Raw genomic sequence first — 20798 nt, forward strand, 5'->3', positions numbered from 1 at the left:
GGTGAGCTGATCACACAGGAACATGTTATGTTTTGATTTCTGTGCAATCAAAACTATTTTTATCAAGAACCCCTGATGCTGGAGCCTCTTTGAATGGACTTATGTTTAAGTTCATTATGAGAACAGTAAACTGAAATTATGTTTTCGCTCACAGACACATGAGGCAAAAATACTTGGGAACATGGTCAATTTGCATGCTCAGGAAAAAAGGTGCAATGTGAAAGTGAACACACGTTGACCTTTTGTGACAGCACGGCACAATGGCGGTACCCAAGTTTTCACCATGCAATATTTAAAACAAGTGTACATCTGCAATCCACTAACATGAATTCATCATAGTAATACGATTATTTGTATTCTCTCTTTAATTGGTTGATTGTGGTTTGTGCGGGTTCTTTAAGAGCGGCGCGCGCGCCTGCGCGCTCCCACATCTATGTACGCTGGTGTTTGCAGCGGGAGCGCGCAGAGCTTAAACGCGCCCAAGTTTTCATGCGAGTAACAGTGAGGAGCGGATTCTCCATATATATCAAATATAACACCACACAGGTGAGTTTTTACACTTTATATTTAATTGCACGAATATTTATACACATTTAAAGGTGTTTCGGACCTGTGTTGACGTTTTGAACATCATAGAGATGATTAAATACGAAATACCAGTGATTTTAAAGACAGGTTTGACTAAATATGAACTTTGCAATGAGAAAAACGTGAATTAGACTTGTCCATTGTGTTAAAACTGAATGTTAATTTCATTTTAATCTTATTCCAAATGTCTGGTTGTGTTTTCATGCGAGTAATCCAGTCTTGACTATGCAAAAGTACTGTTTTATACAAGGTACTATGGTAAAACCATGTTTATTTTGTGGTAACATGGTATGTTTTGGCATTTACTATCTAAATGACACATGAATAAGGTTCTTTATCAAATATGTCCATGCATGTTTAGTACCATGGGTTTTTATTGGACTTAAAAAGCTTGGGGTACTACAAAAACACATTGGGATAATCATTCAGCACTATAAAATACCATGCTATTACCATCTGATACCAACACTTTACCATTGTGCCACCACAGGACTTTTTGTTAGGGTGTTTTGCAAAATATAAGGTTGGCTGTATAGTCCCATATATTTTGCAGTAATAGCAATTATTGTAATGCACAATATAACGATGTCAGGATTAACTCCCTTTTTTAGGTAATTCTTCATTTTCAGGGCATCTACATTGGTGATCATGCAGTTCATTAAATATTTACACCCTTTCTCACACAATCGACATTATAAATGTAATTCAAATGTCAGTGCATTGAGGTTTAATGAGAGAATCAATATGCTATGAATTGTAAACCACCTTACTGATATGTAGCTCCATAGCAAACCTGAAGAATTGAATAATTTACATGAATTATAAATGACAAGTCTGATAAAATAATTCTTTAAACTGTAGTTATGAGCCTATATTGAAATAACTCTATTAGATATAGTTGATACAATGGAGATATTGTGGTACAGAGCAGACATTTATATCTCATTATGAGCTGTGTTGCATATCCATGTTGAAAAGCATGCTGCAAAGTTCGGCGTTAATATTCTTAGTCAGCAAGTACATGACGGAAACTATTCATGAGGTTTCCACTTTCCAGTAAAAAAACTAAATGGTAAGCTACAAGATTCAGTCACTGTTGATTAGAGCAATAGTTAGCGTTAATTAGTAACCCTGTAATAATTAGCATCTTTAGGCCTGATCAAAATTGTGACACAAATTTAATTACATTTGAATTTTATAACGGAATCATTTTTTAAATGTTCTCCCCAATTTGGAATGCCCAATTCCCAAAGCGCAAGTGGCAATCATCGGGGTCCAAACACATATATCCTTAATCTGTCAGTTACTTTTGTTGAGATAATATTTTGAAAATAATATTTAAATTAGCTGTCGACAAGTGATTACATTTAGCTCATGTCCTCAAATCAAAAAGCCGATTTTTTTTTCCCTAGATGATATGTGTAAAATTTCGAGCAAATTGGACAAACGGCCTTGGAGCACTTCACAAAAGTAGGTTTTTCAGAAAATCAAAAATGGCGGAACATTTTACATTTATGCATTTGGCAGCTTTTATCCAAAGCGACTTACAGAGCACTTATTACAGGGACAATCCCCCCGGAGCAACCTGGAGTTAAGTGCCTTGCTCAAGGACACAATGGTGGTGGCTGTGGGGATCGAACCAGCAACCTTCTGATTAACATTTATGTGCTTTAGCCCACTACGCCACCACCACTCTCTTTAGGGGCAGAAATCAAATTGGAGATAAACGTTTTGTTTGTCTTGACTGAAGGAATCAAGAGGAAATAATTATGAATTGTAATTCTAGCCAATATAGATAAGTTATAGGCAAATACGCAAGTTTTCTCATTATAGCACCACCTTGTGGATGATTTTTACCAAATTTGGTATACCGCCTAATATTGACGACTTGCAAGTGCACCGTAAATTTTGTAATGATCGGATTTTCACAACTCAATTTATTAGCTGCTGAATTGTGATTGCTGCTGGCGGCCATTTTTGTTGAGTTGCCAAATTGTTTTTGTAATGACATGTTAGCATGTGACCTAAAGAAGATGCATGCCAAATTTCTACTTTTTCACTCAAACGGTTGCGGAGTTATAAGGAATTTGTATCTGTTGTGCCCCCTAGTGGCGAAATTGGACGAAAGTTTGCATGCATCCTCCAAATGTTGTGATATCATCTTATACCAAGCTTTGTAAAATTAAGACTTTGCGTTCAGACTTGGCATCCTTTCAAGAGTTTGGCCATGCCCACTTCTTACAATTTGTCATACTGTTACAACGGTGCATCGAAAGTTCCAACTTTTTTATAATCATTGATATCAGGACTCCAGAGTACTTTTCTGCCCTGGTTTGGTTCGGATCGGGCGGACGGCCTAGGACCAGCTTGAAAAGTAGTTTTTTCAGCAGCTATAAGTTGATTGGTCAATGGCGGCCATGTTTTTCAAGATATGCAACTGTCCTCGTAGTCCTTGATGGCACCTTGGACAAAGACACTGCATGCAAAATTTCAAGTTGATTGATCCAACGACAATAGTTAAAGCCATTTTTATATTTTTGTTTATTATAGCACCACCAAGAGGCAGAGGTGTTCGGTGCTTCGACCCCTAATAAGAAAATCAGTTCAAATTCAAAAGGGTTGCCTTCGGTGTTTGGACCCCTAACTATCGGCAACTTTTGACATAGTTTTGCAGATAACCGATATTTCCAAAAAGCAACTATCTGCACGATTAATCGGTAAAACCGGTATATTGGTCTACTTCTACCATTAAGTCCATATGAATTGTGTGACGTATTCCAATTGTTCTAAAGTCAAATGATGTGTGTGGAACAGACCAAAATGAAAAAAAGTTTTGAAGAAGCTCACGTCTATTCTGTGTTTGTATCCAGAATAAAAAAAAACACACTTTGTCAACATTGCTTTTTATTAATAATCTCTTACTAATTTTCTCTCCGAATTTAAAGTAATTGGAACAAGAGGTTTCAGTAACCGGGTTTATTAGTTATTTGCCGAATTTGGAAACATTGCCGGAAATTCCAAAATGGGGTCCATCATTTTAACAAAATATAAAAAAACATTATTGACGTCAAAATGGCATCTCCTGTGTGTACCAATCGAACGTGATGCGCCATTTTTTAATTCTGGACGTGATCGTTGCAACCCTTGCAAGAGGTCAACCGATAGTGGATTTTGCCGAGACCAATAACAAATGCTGCTAACTGATTAATCAGTTTTTAAAATTGATTTATAGAATGTAAAAAAAAAAATCTTATTCTTTCTTTATTATGTCGGTTAAAGACAAATTGTCAAAATTAATAAATTAATCAAATTAAATAATAAAAGTTTCTTTTTTGTTCAACCAAAATCCCAATAATAACCAGAAAAAAATGAAGATTTGGTACATAACGCTGGACTTTAAAGTATAAACGAGCTCGAAACACACCAGTGACTCTTATTTTGAAATGACTAAATGATGAAAAACTATCGGACAATATCGAAAGATTTTAGCAGATAACCGATAGTTCCAAAAAGCAACTATCAGCACCGAATAAAATGAAAAAATGATATATCGTCTACCTCTAATTATGACTTTTCCGGTCTGTTCCTCACACAAAACATGTGTGTGACTTCTGATGACTTAAAATATATCGCACAAGTCAAATGGACTACTGTAGTCATATATTTGTGTTTTTGTCTTTTTTTTTACTTAACAGACGAGGTCACTTTGTATTGTCATTGCATGGAAAAGAGCTGCGCAAAGACTCTTAAAGGATTCTCAATTTGTATTCCAGGGGTGTTAAAACATCATGTGGTTTTGGAGCAACAGAAGTACAGAAATCGGCTACAGTAAAGCTCTAAACTCTTTACTTTTCTTTTCAATTATATTCCATGAGGAAAGAGGATTTGGAAAAAAGAGATCTTGGATATATTTCATGTTTTAACCTTGTCCTCTCCTTTGCCCCCAGTGCTGCTGCCTCAGAGGCTGCCTCAGAGCTTTTTTACTCCATTGAAAGATAAATTTGAGCTTTTAGGGCAGTATCTGGATGCTGGCAAAGTGATTGTGTCCTTTTCCTGGAATCAGCGTTTTCATTTCCGTCTGCCGTAATTTAATAATCCATTCTTAATAACTGCTCTCTTGTACATCTGCGCTGGAATTTGCCATTATGAAGATTTGCCTTGAATCGCTTCATCTCCTCTGGCATCTCCATCTTGCCCTCCCTACAGTGGTGCACTTTTCATCTCATATTTGCTTAGGTTTGACATGACACATCCTTCTCCGATGGGCAGCTGCAGTACAGCATTGAGTTTTGCCACATCACCCAGTGCCACCTTATGAGGGCTCAGTGAGGCGTTGAAAGTGCTGCACACATTATTTTTAATGTACGAGTCGTACAGACAACTTTTATGCCGCTTTTTTGTTTGCTTGACCGCCCCTTGGTAACTATTCACTTTGATTGCTTGGAAAAGAACTAGATTTGTATGCAATATTTTGCCAAAAATGTAATACGGGTTTGGAACGACATAAGGCTGAGTAGCCTAAATGATGACAGAATTGTAATTTAACCAATCTTTTAAGCTGACTCAAACTGGTTGATGCTGTTTTTCTTGGTAAACCCCATTGGAGCACATTGCCTGTTCTGACCGGCATCGTGCGAATGTGTCCATTCATTCTGACACATTGCTCCGGTGAGAACAACCCACTAAGGACCCGCACTGTCCGACTCACTCACTCTCTCGCTCGCTACCACTTGCCCAGCCATCACTACCTTGTGACGCTTAATAATTCATGCTTTGATTTGGGACATGAATTAAAAACGTCAGGAGGGTGGACAGATTTCCTCCATTGTCTCCGGGGGCGACTTCCAGGTTAGCGGTTAACTGTTTAGACTGACCCCCCAAGTAATAGTATTGTAACATATTTGTATTATTTTATTTACTAAAATTGAAGTGTGTAATTTGTTCTCTGTGTATGACACCAAACAGATTTGGAAAAATAATAACTTTTTCAAGCATGTTTCCCAAACACTCCCCTGTCTGCCAATATTCAATGAAAGTGCCACCCCAAACTGGTGCCATGGTGGAGCTAATATGATTGGTTTGCGAATGTATGCACAATTTGTTGATTGAACGAACAGGTAGACATGTTCTAAACTTACATCATTGGTTGAGTCAATATCATTGGTTAGCGAATGGTCGCATTGTATGTTTGTTTGAACGAACAGGAAGTCTGCCAAAACTCGCATCATCGCATAATGTCATTGTAGCAACGATCGCATCGCATTGGTTGAGTCAATGTCATTGGTTAGCGAATGGTCGCATTGTATGTTTGTTTGAATGAACAGGAAGTCTCGCTCAACTCACGCCATTGGTGGAGTCAATGTCATTGGTTAGCGAATGGTCGCATTGTATGTTTGTTTGATTGAACAGGTAGTCTCGCTCAACTCACGCCATTGGTGGAGTCAATGTCATTGGTTAGCGAATGGTCGCATTGTATGTTTGTTTGATTGAACAGGTAGTCTCGCTCAACTCACGCCATTGGTTGAGTCAATGTCATTGTTTAGCGTTTGGTCGCATTGTATGTTTGTTTGAACGAACAGGAAGTCTCGCTCAACTCACGCCATTGGTTGAGTCAATGTCATTGGTTAGCGAATTGTCGCATTGTATGTTTGTTTGAACAAACAGGAAGTCTCGCTCAACTCACGCCATCGGTTGAGTCAATGTCATTGTTTAGCGAATGGTCGCATTGTATGTTTGTTTGAACGAACAGGAAGTCTCGCTCCAAACTCACACCATTGGTTGAGTCAATGTCATTGGTTAGCGAATGGTCGCATTGTACGTTTGTTGGAACGAACAGGAAGTCTCGCTCCAAACTCACGCCATTGGTTGAGTCAATGTCATTGTTTAGCGTATGGTCCCATTGTATGTTTGTTTGAACGAACAGGAAGTCTTGCTCAACTCACGCCATTGGTTGAGTCAATGTCATTGGTTAGCAAATGGTTGCATTGTATGTTTGTTTGAACGAACAGGAAGTCTCGCTCCAAACTCACGCCATTGGTTGAGTCAATGTCATTGGTTAGCGAATGGTCGCATTGTATGTTTGTTTTAACGAACAGGAAGTCTCGCTCAACTCACGCCATTGGTTTAGTCAATGTCATTGGTTAGCGTATGGTCGCATTGTATGTTTGTTTGAACGAACAGGAAGTCTCGCTCAAAACTTATGCCATCGGTTGAGTCAATGTCATTGGTTAGCGAATGGTCGCATTGTTTGTTTGTTTGAACGAACAGGAAGTCTCGCTCAACTCACGCCATCGGTTGAGTCAATGTCATTGTTTAGCGAATGGTCGCATTGTATGTTTGTTTGAACGAACAGGAAGTCTCGCTCCAAACTCACGCCATTGGTTGAGTCAATGTCATTGGTTAGCGAATGGTCGCATTGTACGTTTGTTGGAACGAACAGGAAGTCTCGCTCCAAACTCACGCCATTGGTTGAGTCAATGTCATTGTTTAGCGTATGGTCCCATTGTATGTTTGTTTGAATGAACAGGAAGTCTCGCTCAACTCACGCCATCGGTTGAGTCAGTGTCATTGGTTAGCGAATGGTCGCATTGTATGTTTGTTTGAATGAACAGGAAGTCTCGCTCAACTCACGCCATTGTTTGAGTCAATGTCATTGGTTAGTGAATGGTCGCATTGTACGTTTGTTTAAACAATGCTGCTGCGTGCTAATGATTGGTGCGTATTTTAAGAGCTGTACAGACTTCACTGTCAAATGGAAATGTCTCATCTAGAAGAAAATAAATGTAACTATATTTTTTAATTTAAATTAGCAATTATTATGAATATCAAGTCTGTTTTTTTCTTGTTCTCTTTGCAGTTGAGAGGCCACTTTAGATTCTTCTAGATGAGAGACATTTGCGTTTGACAGTAAAGTCTGTATAGCTCTTAAAAAACACTCCCATCAGCAGCACGCCATCTTTATAGAGGGCCACTGGGTTCCCCTGTCTGACAGATATTGGTGACGTGGGCACTTAAGAGAAAATTGCACGTCAGTTTTTACCAACATGCAGCTGGGTCTAAAATATCTGTCTTCCGTACTGGCAATCGGAATCGTGCATTTCTGTGGCTATTGTGTTGAATCATGGTGATAATTCATGAATGATAAACAGTTTTTAAAGGTATAATTCACCCAATAAGGGAAATTATGTCAACTCAATCACAATTTGCCAGACTTAAATAACCTTGTCTAGAAATACGGATTGTCCCCTTTGGACACACTTTGTGTTTTAGAGTAATGTAGAGATGTATGAGACATGGAAAGTTAACATAAAATTTATAAACTATAACGGCCCATTTTCCTTTGGTCGGCAAACGCTGTGCAGACCATTTCTCAAACGTAGGATGGGCAACAAGCCCGGCACTACAGTTAAACACCTGAGCAGACATATGGAAGGAGTGCATGAATAGAAAAGTAGCATTTATTTGATCCTGTCATGTTATTTTTTTCAGAGGTCAGCAGTTTGAAGATGTCTCACATGACTCTCCACTCTTCACAACATGCTCACTCAGCAGATTGATGGGGTGAAATCTTTTCTGGTCTTGTCACGTCAAGGGGAGAATTTGGGAGATGATTGCACGGAACAAAACACGATCCAAAATAAGACCAAATTAAACAATTCTCAGTGTGCTGTCGTTGCGGTATGCTTTGTTGGGTACAAGTATACCCACAAGAAAGAAATCTTTAATATCTAATTTCTCAAAGACGATGAGATCTAATTAATGTCTCAAACTGTGCTCCGACTAGCCAAGATACTAAAGTCTGCATCGTTAATCCAGAGATCTCAATATAAACTCAAATAATTCTCATTTAATTATTTCCGACAAGACGTAATAGGGCTGGGTATTGATGCAGATTTCCCGATTCTATTCCGAATCACAAGCTTTTTGGTTTGTTTTCATTCAATATCGATTGATATGGGTATATTTCAGTTAGAATGATCCTTTTGCTTACATATGAAACCAATTCTGTCCCAGCTAATGCTGTTAATTACACAGGGGGCCCTCTTACTATTTACATTACGAAAATATACATTTGACTAATTATATTTGACATTTTGGCTTTTTAAAAAAATGAACAAACCCATGTATTCAATCAATCAATAAGATATTATATTTCATATCTTTATTGTTGGTGTAATTGCATAATTTTTTACTATTTACACATATTAACATTGATTTGTTGAACATGTCCTAAAACCGGTACTGTCTCTGGTACTGGTACTTTAATCCCCAATTTGGAACGCCCAATTCCCAATATGCTCAAAGTCCTCGTGGTGGCGTAGTGACTCGCCTCAATCCGGGTGGCGGAGGACGAATCTCAGTTGCCTCCACGTCTGAGACCGTCAATCCGCACATCTCATCATGTGACTTGTTGAGCGCGTTACCGTGGACACGTAGCACATGTGGAGGCTTCACTCTATTCTCAGCTGCATCCACGCACAACTCACCACACGCCCCACCGAGAGCGAGAACCACATTATAGCAACCACGAGGAGGTTACCCCATGTGACTCTACCCTCCCTAGCAACCGGGTCAATTTGGTTGCTTAGGAGACCTGGCTGGAGTCAGCACGTGATGATAAAATACAAACGATCTCTCTCTCTCTCCCCCGCACAATCCTCCATAGTCAGCCTTTATCCCTCTCGGAGGCTTGATTAGCCTGATAAGGGACCGGGTGTGTAGAATTACGACCCCGCCCTCCGCCCCGCCACAGTCCTTAACTCAAGGTGACCTATTCGCCAATAGGTCCAAACCTGCCACTGATTTGACATTGCTATATTATCGATGAATGGTCACGCATAACAGAAATATAATACAAAATGGAAAATCAAAGATTGTGTCATGGATGGCATCATCTCTCGGCCCAACGCTGAAAATGTAACTAGGTTTATGCTTAAAACAAGAACAAAACGATTTGCCAATGGGATAAGAGATGATGATTCTGCTTCTCAAGTGAATATACCTTCTTTTAAGGATGTTTAAATATTTTAATTGAAATCTATAGTATATACATGCCTGGTTTTCTAGTCTCATGTTATCTTAAGAAACTCCCAGTCGACAAGAGTTAACCAAATTCACTCCAAAACCATTTAGCCCTTGGCAAGAGTATGGTTTGACGTTAAGCACCTTCGTTTGTCATTTGATTGTGGCATCTAATTAGTTTCAGAGGCGTTCCTGGACAAATAATGACAAATGTAGGCGTTTCGCCCATTGTGATTTTAGTGTGTCAGTGAATAATAGGATTTCCGTGGTCATCTTCGTGAACGTTGCCAGAGGCCACAGTGAAACAATACACGGGTGCTTCCTCAAGAGACCATCCCTCTAGGAATATATTAGTGAAATGCTGATTGTTTTCCCAATTGCCCAGACAAGCGCTCTCATTGGCTGACCTAATGACAGTAAATGGTCTGAGGTGGGTTGTGGATTTATTGTGAGTCATTAGAACGAGAGAAGAAGAGGAATAGCTAAATGAAAACATGAGTAAGCGTTAAGGAAGGGGGTGGAGAGGCAGAAGACTTTCCTTGCTGATTCATTCACAGTTCACTGATTTGTGTAATTACTGTAAGAGAAGTTGCCCTGTATAATGGAAAAAATAAATAAATTGCTGACGAAAATGTTTATTTTTATTGTGTTAAAGATAACGAAGACAAGATGAAAGACTTATGGCGATAGTAAAAAAATTATAAAAATAAAAAAAAACATATTTTGATGAGAAAAAGAATAATACTGCAAGATAATAACAATGCACTAACTGTTTTTATTTATTTATTTTCAAGAAAGAACAATTGAGAAAATGTATTAAAATAATCCAGTCATAGTGGCTGCGTGAGCTGAACACATCGATATATGAAACCGTAATCAGCTATTGAATATCCACAATATAAATGTCATATTACAACTTATATATGCACAAAGAAGCCAATGAATATTAAACTATATTTTTGATATGTTTAAATTGTGAGTAGTTTATAAATGTTTGATATTTGAATGTTAGGTTAGAGTTCGGTCTGTTACAGTTTGAAACGTGTTTTTATCATTTTATACGTTTTTCATCAACTAATAATGGCTATTTTTGTCGACTCAAATGATATGGCATTTTAGTCAGAAAATGTACTAAAATTAATTATAACATTGTGACTAAATTAAAAGAACATTTAAAAAAACTGAAAATTCACACAAATAGGATAATAAACAAATCTGTCAAATGGAATGGGGAATGGGGTAGAATGGGGTGGATTGGGGTAGAATGGAATGGGGTAGAACGGAATGGAGTAGAATGGAACGGAATGGAGTAGAATGGAACGGAATGGAGTAGAATGGAACGGAATGGAGTAGAATGGAATGGAATGGAGTAGAATGGAATGGAATGGGGTAGAATGGGATGGAATGGAATGGGGTAGAATGGGATGGAATGGAATGGGGTAGAATGGGATGGAATGGAGTAGAATGGAATGGGGTAGAATGGAGTAGAATGGAGTAGAATGGAATGGGGTGGATTGGAGTAGAATGGAATGGAGTAGAATGGAATGGGGTGGAATGGAATGGGGTAGAATGGAATGGGGTGGAATGGAATGGGGTAGAATGGAATGGGGTGGAATGGAATGGAGTAGAATGGAATGGGGTAGAATGGAGTAGAATGGAATGGAGTAGAATAGAATGGAATGGAATGGAGTAGAATGGAATGGAATGGAGTAGAATGGAATGGAGTAGAATGGAATGGGGTGGAATGGAATGGGGTAGAATGGAATGGGGTGGAATGGAATGGGGTAGAATGGAATGGGGTGGAATGGAATGGAGTAGAATGGAATGGGGTAGAATGGAGTAGAATGGAATGGAATGGGGTAGAATGGAGTAGAATGGAATGGAATGGAGTAGAATGGAATGGAATGGGGTAGAATGGTATGGAATGGAATGGGGTAGAATGGAGTAGAATGGAATGGGGTAGAATGGAATGGAATGGGGTAGAATGGAATGGAATGGAATGGGGTAGAATGGAATGGAATGGGGTAGAATGGAATGGAATGGAATGGGGTAGAATGGAGTGGAATGGAATGGAATGGGGTAGAATGGAATGGAATGCGGTAGAATGGGGTAGAATGGAATGGAATGGGGTAGAATGGAATGGAATGGGGTAGAATGGAATGGAATGGAATAGAATGGAATGGGGTAGAATGGAGTAGAATGGGGTAGAATGGAATAGAGTTCATAAATAATAGAGTGGAATTGAGTTGTAACATAAACAGCGAATGGAAATTATTGTAGGAAACGCTATTCTTGTGAATTTGAAAATTGTAATTGGATGTTTCTTGCACTTTGGGACACTTTTAGCCCTGAGAATTTCTAGAAATGAAATCCTTTTAAATGACATTTTTAATGTTTTTGAAATAAATTGGCCAACTTTTTTGAATGGTTTGCACTTGTATAGCACTTTTTTGTGTTGCTAAGGCTAATTTTATAGCTTACATTTTATGTTTCCTAAATACACACAACTAAATCCAATTTTTAAAATTTTCTTTGTATAATTTGTCCAAATTAAGCTTGATTAGAAATAATGTCCAATAATAATAATAATAATATTCTGCTCACTAGTGCATTTACATGGATTTTTCTTTGTTTTCTTCAAACATCACTAACTTCACAAAAAAAAAATATATATATTTATTAGGGGTAAAATAAATGGTTCGTTTAATTAACTTAAACGAGCATTTCGCGAGGCGTGATTACATACAAAGTCAATGCAAAGATGCGAATAGATGTGAATTCGGCGACGCAAATGAAGCGAGTGACGCGACTCGAACGCGCAAAATTTTTCAACTTGAGCGAGAAATCTGCATGACGTGTTGTCGCGAAAGCCTAACAGCATTGAGATTGTCTGGATGTCACTGACGTACTGACGTAGTAGCAGAAGAAATCTGGAAAAATGGATGAAAGAATAGTGTTAGCGTTGTGTGGGCACCCGGAATTGTATGACACAACGTCATACATGTACAGAGACCGGACGAATAAAGACATCGCCTGGAGGAAGTTGCACGACTACTTGATTCCAGCTATTGGTTGAACTTTACTATGAACCAAGTCGTAGAAGCCCCGCCTCCTGTCCTTTTCCGGAAGAGAAGGGGGAATAATAATAGAGCGAACGTGACTTTAAACACACATTTATAATCCAGCGGTCAAACTCGCGCGAGTAACGCAAGGCCAAAAATGTCTTTGCGTTGTATGTGAACGCACCATTAAGATTATCAAAGGTTTAAACTTGTAAAAATGTGTATATATAATGGATTTTCATAGTTGAAATTCTGGTTCTGGGTCAAGGCTACAACAATGAATTAAATAAACCAAAGACATTCAAAACGTACCAGAAAAAATGATGAAGGCCTAGTAAAAAGTTTCCAAGTCCGTTTTAATTCTGTTTGGTTTAATAAAAATCAACCCTGGGACACCTGAAACCTGGGCCTTAAAACGGCACAACGTACATGCAAAAACTTTGGTAGAAGAGTGTTAAATATAATAGAATAAATTTCTGTGGTGGTGGCGTAGTGGGCTAAAGCACATAACTGGTAATCAGAAGTACACTGGTTCGATCCCCACAGTCACCACCATTGTGTCCTTGAGTAAGACACTTAACTCCAGGTTGCTCCGGGGGGGATTGTCCCTGTAATAAGTGCACTGTAAATCGCTTTGGATAAAAGTGTCTGCCAAATGCATAAATAAATATAAATATAAATATAATTTCTAATGGACAACAATAGCTTTTTGGTAGCAATGTTGGTTCCTCTGATTGTAAGAAAAACATGAACATTTGAAGTCATTTTACAGAAAACGCATAAATATCGAGATATACAGTATGTTGAGTGTCATAAAAAAGGTTGAAAAATACTGAGATATAAAAATTTTTTTTTAGCTGCATCTCTCAGCCCTAATGTCCATTATAATGGGCTGATGAATGATTGGTTGATGGATGTTGTTGTAGTTTTGAGAGATGGATGAAGTCATAAACTGAGCTGAAGTTACAGTTGTTTGCGGTCATTTGCATGGAGACTGTGGCCACACACTGGAACAATCTGACAGGTGATTCGTTAAAGGCCCCCCCGAGTACGTTCACTCATACTGAACAGTGAATGGAGATGTTGTTTTTTTATATACGGTTGGCACTCGATGCTGTTAGCTCATGGAAGTCGAAATGTTTTCCATTGCAGCTTACATTGAGTCTTTTTGTGGACGTCCACTGAAAACAAAACGCTGCTTACAGAACGAAAGTGGCAGAGCTGTTTGTAACTCTTAGGTCATTAGGTTATTATGTATGGGATAATGTACAGTCAGACGGTTGTTATCGTATCATAATCAGGTCTTGTATCAGACTGAAGGGCTGACTGTACATTATCCCATACATTACACAGCTACTAACCAAATAAATAAATTGACGCTGACTACCAACCCTGAAGTCACTGGTTTGAATCCAGGGTGTGCTGAGTGACTCCAGACAGGTCTCCTAAGCAACCAAATTGGCCCGGTTGCTAGGGAGGGTAGAGTCACATGGGGTAACCTCCTCGTGGTCTCGATTAGCGGTTCTCGCTCTCAGTCGGGCGTGTGGTGAGTTGTGTGTGGATTGTGGAGAGTAGCATGAGTCTCCGCGGTGTCATGCACAATGAGTCACATGATAAGATGCGCGGATTGACGTCTCAGAAGAGGAGGCGACTGAGACTTGTCCTCCGCCACCCGGATTGAGGTGAGTAACCGCATCTGTGGAGGCTCACGCTATTCTCCGCGGCATCCATGCACAACTCACCACACGCCCCATTGAGAGCGAGAACCATGCTATAGCGACCACGAAGAGGTTATCCCATGTGACTCTACCCACCCTAGCAACCGGGCCAATTGGTTGCTTAGGAAGCCTGGCTGGAGTCACTCAGCACACCCTGGATTCAAACTAGCGACTCCAAGTGTGGTAGTCAGCGTCAATACTCGCTTAGCTACCCAGGCTCCCGACCGGTGATATTTTGAAGTCCTGCAGTGATGCCATCTTCCATGTGATGCCGACTGATTATGATCCTCTTCTGTCCAGCTGACTTTAAAGAAATGCTCATTTAAAAACCTTCAACAAACAGTCTCCAAGTATTTAATTGTACTTTGCCTAAAACATTTGTAGCTTTTGGAAATCAATCTTAAGGAAGGCCTAATTGATTAGACGAAGTCTCCTTGATGAAGTGGCTACGACTAGCACTGGCAGCAAACCGTACAGGACAAAGAGCGATCACTTGTGCACTGTGCGCTAGATAGTTTGTCAGTGTCCATGAGGCGTAGTGTCGTCTGGCTCTATCTCAGCCGCACCACACACATCTTCAGATCTTATTGTCATCCATCATAATGCTAAGCCCCATCCATTCAGCACCAGCATCCATCTTTCCACTCGTCTTCCTCCAATCACTTTAATTGCATTGTGCTGTTCACAGGTTTAAGATAATCGGCTGCTGACATTTCGTACCCTGTGATCCCAGACGAGCGAGATGCAAAACAAAGTGACTAATATTATTCATGAAGCAGTGGGCTAATGATTCGTTAAGAATACATACAGTGGTAAATGGTGTTTACGATGGTAAATACAGACCACATTTACAACATCCTGTTCTGCTGGTTCATTACTTTAATCTAGGGCTGGGCGATATGGCCAAAATTGTTATCACGATAATCTTTTTCATATTGTTCGATATCGATATTTATCACGATATACATTTACACATTGCACTTTCCTTTTTTTATTTCAAAGTTGACGGAAGAAAAGGAGAAAAATTAAACTCTAAACAGTCAAAATAGTCTCTACAAAATTGCACAGGGGGTCCAGAGACGGCCAAAGCAGCGGGGTCTGCGGGATCTGTTCCCAATTTTACCGTCTTTTACCGTTTATCAATTGAAAATGAATGTTAAAAGATCAAGAGTTTGTTCTGAAGCATAGTGACAGCAGTCCAGTATATGTTGGGATATATTTACATTAAAGTTAAATATTTTGTATATTTCTTTAGATTCAGATACCCACGTATGGGGCATAGAAGCCCTTGTGACTGTGGAATGATGCTGAATGTGGGTTCAGGGGTGTCCCGAGAGAACATTTAAAAAACATTTGTATATTTTCATTAAAGTGAGAGACTCGTCGACCAACTAGTCATTTTAGTCTTTCCTTATCCATTCCAGACATCTCATTAATTCACAAAATTAGAACAGAAATCGATTTGTTTATTATTAAAGGCTCGTAACATGCAGATTAATAAAGATACATTTAGAAGGGACAAACGTTTTGGTCTAAAAGCTGCTTTGAAACCACATTAACTCATGCGACGCTTCACGTCTACACACATGCAGGGAAAAGAGGCGACGTGTGCGGAGCGGGACGGGGCAGAAATGATGCATGTTTGGTGCAATATTCAAGAACAATATTCAAGATTACAGCGCAGAAAGATCAGAGCTGTCGTCCACATCACTGTTGTTCTGTCGCGCTCTTCACTAGAGACGATGAGCGGACGCAACCGTTGTCATGAAGTCTTGCAGTGCGGATGGAATCAATCCAGTGTCCGACGTAGCCTAATCGTTAGCAAGGCAGCTAGCATTAGCAAGTTCATCCAGTCTGACCCTACGCTACCACTGGCGCGTTGTGAGCGAAGCTGAGATTGTTTTCAATTCATTCCTATGAAAGCCGAGCGCCATGCTCGCAAGGTGGATCGTAGGATTGGCAGCGGTGTGGAGCGACTCTCTCCTAGCGCTGTGAGCGCCTTTGAGCGGATTTCGTCCGCCCCAGCGGAAACGTAGCCTGAGAAAGCCGAACTGCTTGTGTTTTAGCGACACGCAGTAAATATCGAAAATTCCTCAAAAGCTTATCGTGGATTTTCTTTATCGTGATAAATATCGATTTATCGCCCAGCCCTACTTTAAACACAGTTTTGTCTGTTTAAAGAATACTTTAGGGATGCACTGAAATTTCAGTCAAGGACGTTAAAACTATATTTACATTTTCTGTTGCCTTTGGCAAACTTGCAATGCTAGTGTGTTGTAGGTGGTTGCATGTGTTCATTGTGGTTTTTGTTTTAGTATGTGGCTAGGGTGTTCTGGCTTGCTTGGTGGTTCCATACTGGTCCACAAAAAGCCCAGCCCGATGGTTATATTCATCTATGGTCTGGACGTATATAGCGCTTTTTTAACCTTAGCAGTATTCAAAGCGCTTTACACTGAGACTCATTCACCCATTCACACACCAATGGTGGCAGAGCTGCTATGTAAGGCACTAGCCTGCCATTGGGAGCAACTTGGGGTTCATTGTCTTGCCCAAGGATACTTCGGCATGTGGAGTCATGTGGGCCGGGAATCAAACTGCCAACCCTGCGATTAGCGGCCGAACCGCTCTACCATCTGAGCCACAACCTAAATAACCTATTAATGATATTATTAGGCACCCCAACTGAAGGATGAACACATGGTATTCACTTTAAATATATTTATATGTTATTTGTAGAATTTATATTTGTACTTATTTATCATTTTAGTTGGGCGTTTTGATTCTGATATCATTTCGATTCTAATAAATTTTGTGTATATTTTACGTACCATTTTACTTGGATATGAAAGCAATTGGATGAACAACAAAAAACTAACAAGGTCAGTATTAAAGTCACAAAAACTGAACAAAGACACAAATTAAGAAAACAATGCTTGAAGTTTTTGAGCAAGCATTCAGAAAATTTAAATATATTGAATATATTTACGACTGGCGACCTGTCCAGGGTGTCCCCCGCCTTTCGCCCAATGTTAGCTGGGATAGGCTCCAGCCCCCCGCGACCCTGTACACAGGATAAGCGGTTGATGATGGATGGATGGATGGATGGAATATATTTACATATTTCTACTTAAACGACTAACTGGTCTTTACTGTATGTTTACTTGATTAATATTAACAACATACTAGACAGTCGCATATCGATTAGGCTGCATTTACATTTTAGGCCCAGTGTGTCTGTATTTTTAGGTTTATCCCACATGTATTTTTTTGATGCATCAACATGATAAAATGACCATTTCAGTGAAATCCAAAGATGTGTTACGTCATATCTGTTCAATGTAAGTATTCATGTCCATTTTCATGTTAGTTTCCACAGTTCATGGAAATGACATTAACCCATATTAAATGTTTAATAGGTGTTTTGTTGTTTACAGGGTGACATCAACAAGATACAACTGATGATCAAAGGCCAACAACATCTGCAGTGTTGCTTCAACAAGACCTGAGGGTGTAATTACTTTTGACTCAACCCTGTCCACCTACATTTGATCCTGGCCCTGGACTCCACAGTTCACCAGACATTAAACCCACTCAATCGATTGTACCAACCTTACAAGACGTTTTCTCCAGACTCTATTTGTGAAAACGCATACAGAGGCACGCAAGAAGGAAGAGGTCATCCCTGACTCATCAAACTAATGCACACCCACTGAAGCGACAGAAGCCCACTAATCAAACTATCGCTCTCGCCTCCACAACTGACTCATTTAACGCTTGCAGCAGCCTCTCGGATTCGCATATTGATCCTAGTGCCAGGCTGATCAGATTAGTGGTTCAATCTTCCTTTGTACACATGTTTTGCCACTTTCAGCACAAGCCCAAATTAGGAAATGTGCTGTCAGGTCAGTTTCTTGTAGTTCCCTTTGGCGTATAGCGCTATAAAGCACAGAGAACACCACTAAGCCATATCCCATCTGGAACCAATTAGCCCCGATCCCCGCAGCGAAGAGCAAACAGGCTTGAGTCCTCCGCACACGTTGATGTTTTTATTCGTTGTGGCAGACTGTTGTGTCATGTCACATCTGACACCACAGCGTTTGAGGGTCAGATTGGATTTGGCAGGTTTAAAATAAACAGGCCTGTCATTTCAACCCCTCTAGGAGCAGAAAGGTCCTGGACGCATCCGGATTGCTCCACTTGTGTCCAGATTCGTGTCCGTCACAGTCGAGGGACGGGAGCACTCCCTGGGTTGACTTCGGCCACTTTTGTCCACTTTGAGGTTTGCTGTGCCAATCTGGCCAACCTGTCCGTTCACCCCACCCTCCAGACAGCTTCCAAGTTCTGCCGTCGCCCTCCTTGGAGGATGAGCGACGTGTCCACCCTGGACTATGAGCTGCTCTCACCGGGGCCTTCCTTTTCAGGGGCCCCAAGCAGCCCATCACTCGGCGGAGATACCGAGCAAAGGACGGCCTTCGCCTTTGTGGGTCTCTTGATGGTGTTTTTGATCTTTTTGTTGGTACGATGCTTCCGTATATTGCTGGACCCCTACAGCCGAATGCCTGCGTCCTCTTGGACTGACCACAAGGACGGGTTCGAGAGGGGCCAGTTCGATTATGCCCTGGTGTAGTCGCAAAACCAAGGGACCCAAAGTCAACTCAATCCTCTGCCTTAGCCAAATCTGTGGGCCAACTCTAAGCCTGTTGGTCAACTGGTACAGCATTGTAAAAGCAACTGGTACAAGCAACTGGTACAAGGTCATGGGTTCAGTTCCCAGGAAACACATACTAACAACACGTATACCTTGAATTCATCAAGTTGTGTATTATTCATAAATGTTAAGACTACTAGATGCTACTATGACACCATGTCTGAATTAACATGATTGTCCATTTCCAATGCTGTAGCTATTTCCTCAGGGGCACAAAACATTTGTCTAGTATATTGAAAAAGATTAATTCAATTACAAACTCTATCTGGTCTAGACAAACTTCTGGAATGATATTATGTGGAGCATGGCGCCATGAACTGTAAAATTCAAATTTCCCTACACAATATCCACTGTGAACTGTGACTATACTTCTCAATTTCTTGGAAAACCACTGTAGATATCTCAGAATTACTGTAGATAACTGTGGGCGATGTTACAAACCCATGATTTTAACTCTACCTTTATCAGGGGTAGACATCATCTTTAGCGTGACACAAATGGGGTACATTGTTCAACGGGTTGTGTTGTTATGCACCTTCATGTCAATACAATTTGTGTAAGATGGGATTTAGGAATGCGCTGTAAGTCCTCGTGGTGGTGTAGTGACTCGCCTCAATCCAGGTGGCGGAGGACGAATCTCAGTTGCCTCCGCATCTGAGACCGCATCTTATCATGTGGCTTGTGGAGACGTAGCACATGTGGAGGCTTCACGCTAATCTCCTCGGCATCCACGCACAACTCACCACACGCCCCACCGAGAGCGAGAACCACATCGTAGTGACTACGAGGAGGTTACCCCATGTGACTCTATCCTCCCTAGCAACCGGGCCAGTTTGGTTGCTTAGGAGACCTGGCTGGAGTCTCTCAGCATGTCCTGGATTCGAACTCGTGACTCCAGGTGTGGTAGTCAGCGTTTTTACTCGCTGAGCTACCCAGGCCCCCCTGGGTTTTTCAGATTATTTACTAAATTCGCACTGTTAGTGTTGTCACTTTACATAAATTACCGTAAGAATGGTTTTACTAACGTTTGACAAAATTTGTTCTGTTAGTGTTGTCGCATTACATAAATTATTGCATTGAATTGAAGGTGACAATTTTCTTTTTTTCTTTTTTTTTTACGATTGATTCACACATTCGTTCTGTTAATGTTGTCGCATTACATAAATTACCGCATTGCATTGAATGTGACAATTTTTATATATTTATTTTACTATTGATTCATAGATTTGTTCCGTTTGTGCTGTCGCATTACATAAATTACTGCATTGATTTTAACGGGACAATTTTTGTACGAATGTTTTACGATTGTTATAGAGATTTGTTCCGTTTGTGCTGTCGCATTACATAAATTACCACATTGATTTTAACGGGACAATTTTCGTACGAATGTTTTACGATTGTTATAGAGATTTGTTCCGTTTGTGCTGTCGTATTACATAAATTACCACATTGATTTTAACGGGACAATTTTCGTACGAATGTTTTACGATTGTTATAGAGATTTGTTCTGTTTGTGTTGTCGTATTACATAAATTACCACATTGATTTTAACGGGACAATTTTCGTACGAATGTTTTACGATTGTTATACAGAGATTTGTTCCGTTTGTGCTGTCGCATTACATAAATTACCACATTACATTGCTGCGTTGAACTGAATGTGACAATTTATGTAAGTGGTTTTATGAGCGAATTACACACA

The 20798-nt window shown here is 40.0% G+C and overlaps 1 protein-coding gene across 1 annotated transcript; it reads left to right on the forward strand.

Annotated features, from left to right (window-relative positions):
• Positions 1-440: 440 nt before the first annotated feature.
• On the forward strand, positions 441-19016 carry LOC127641037 (cortexin-1). Its single transcript, XM_052123782.1, has 2 exons — positions 441-546; positions 17824-19016. Exon 2 carries the CDS (start codon positions 18753-18755, stop codon positions 19014-19016), a length of 264 nt encoding a protein of 87 aa, XP_051979742.1. The 5' UTR covers positions 441-546; positions 17824-18752.
• The last annotated feature ends 1782 nt before the right edge of the window (positions 19017-20798 follow it).

Source organism: Xyrauchen texanus, chromosome 50 (genome assembly GCF_025860055.1).
Source record: "Xyrauchen texanus isolate HMW12.3.18 chromosome 50, RBS_HiC_50CHRs, whole genome shotgun sequence".
Lineage (NCBI taxonomy): Eukaryota > Metazoa > Chordata > Actinopteri > Cypriniformes > Catostomidae > Xyrauchen > Xyrauchen texanus.

Coding starts and splice junctions, on each gene's coding strand:
- LOC127641037 (XM_052123782.1), top strand. CDS start 18,753: ATGAGCGACGTGTCCACCCTGGACTATGAGCTGCTCTCACCGGGGCCT.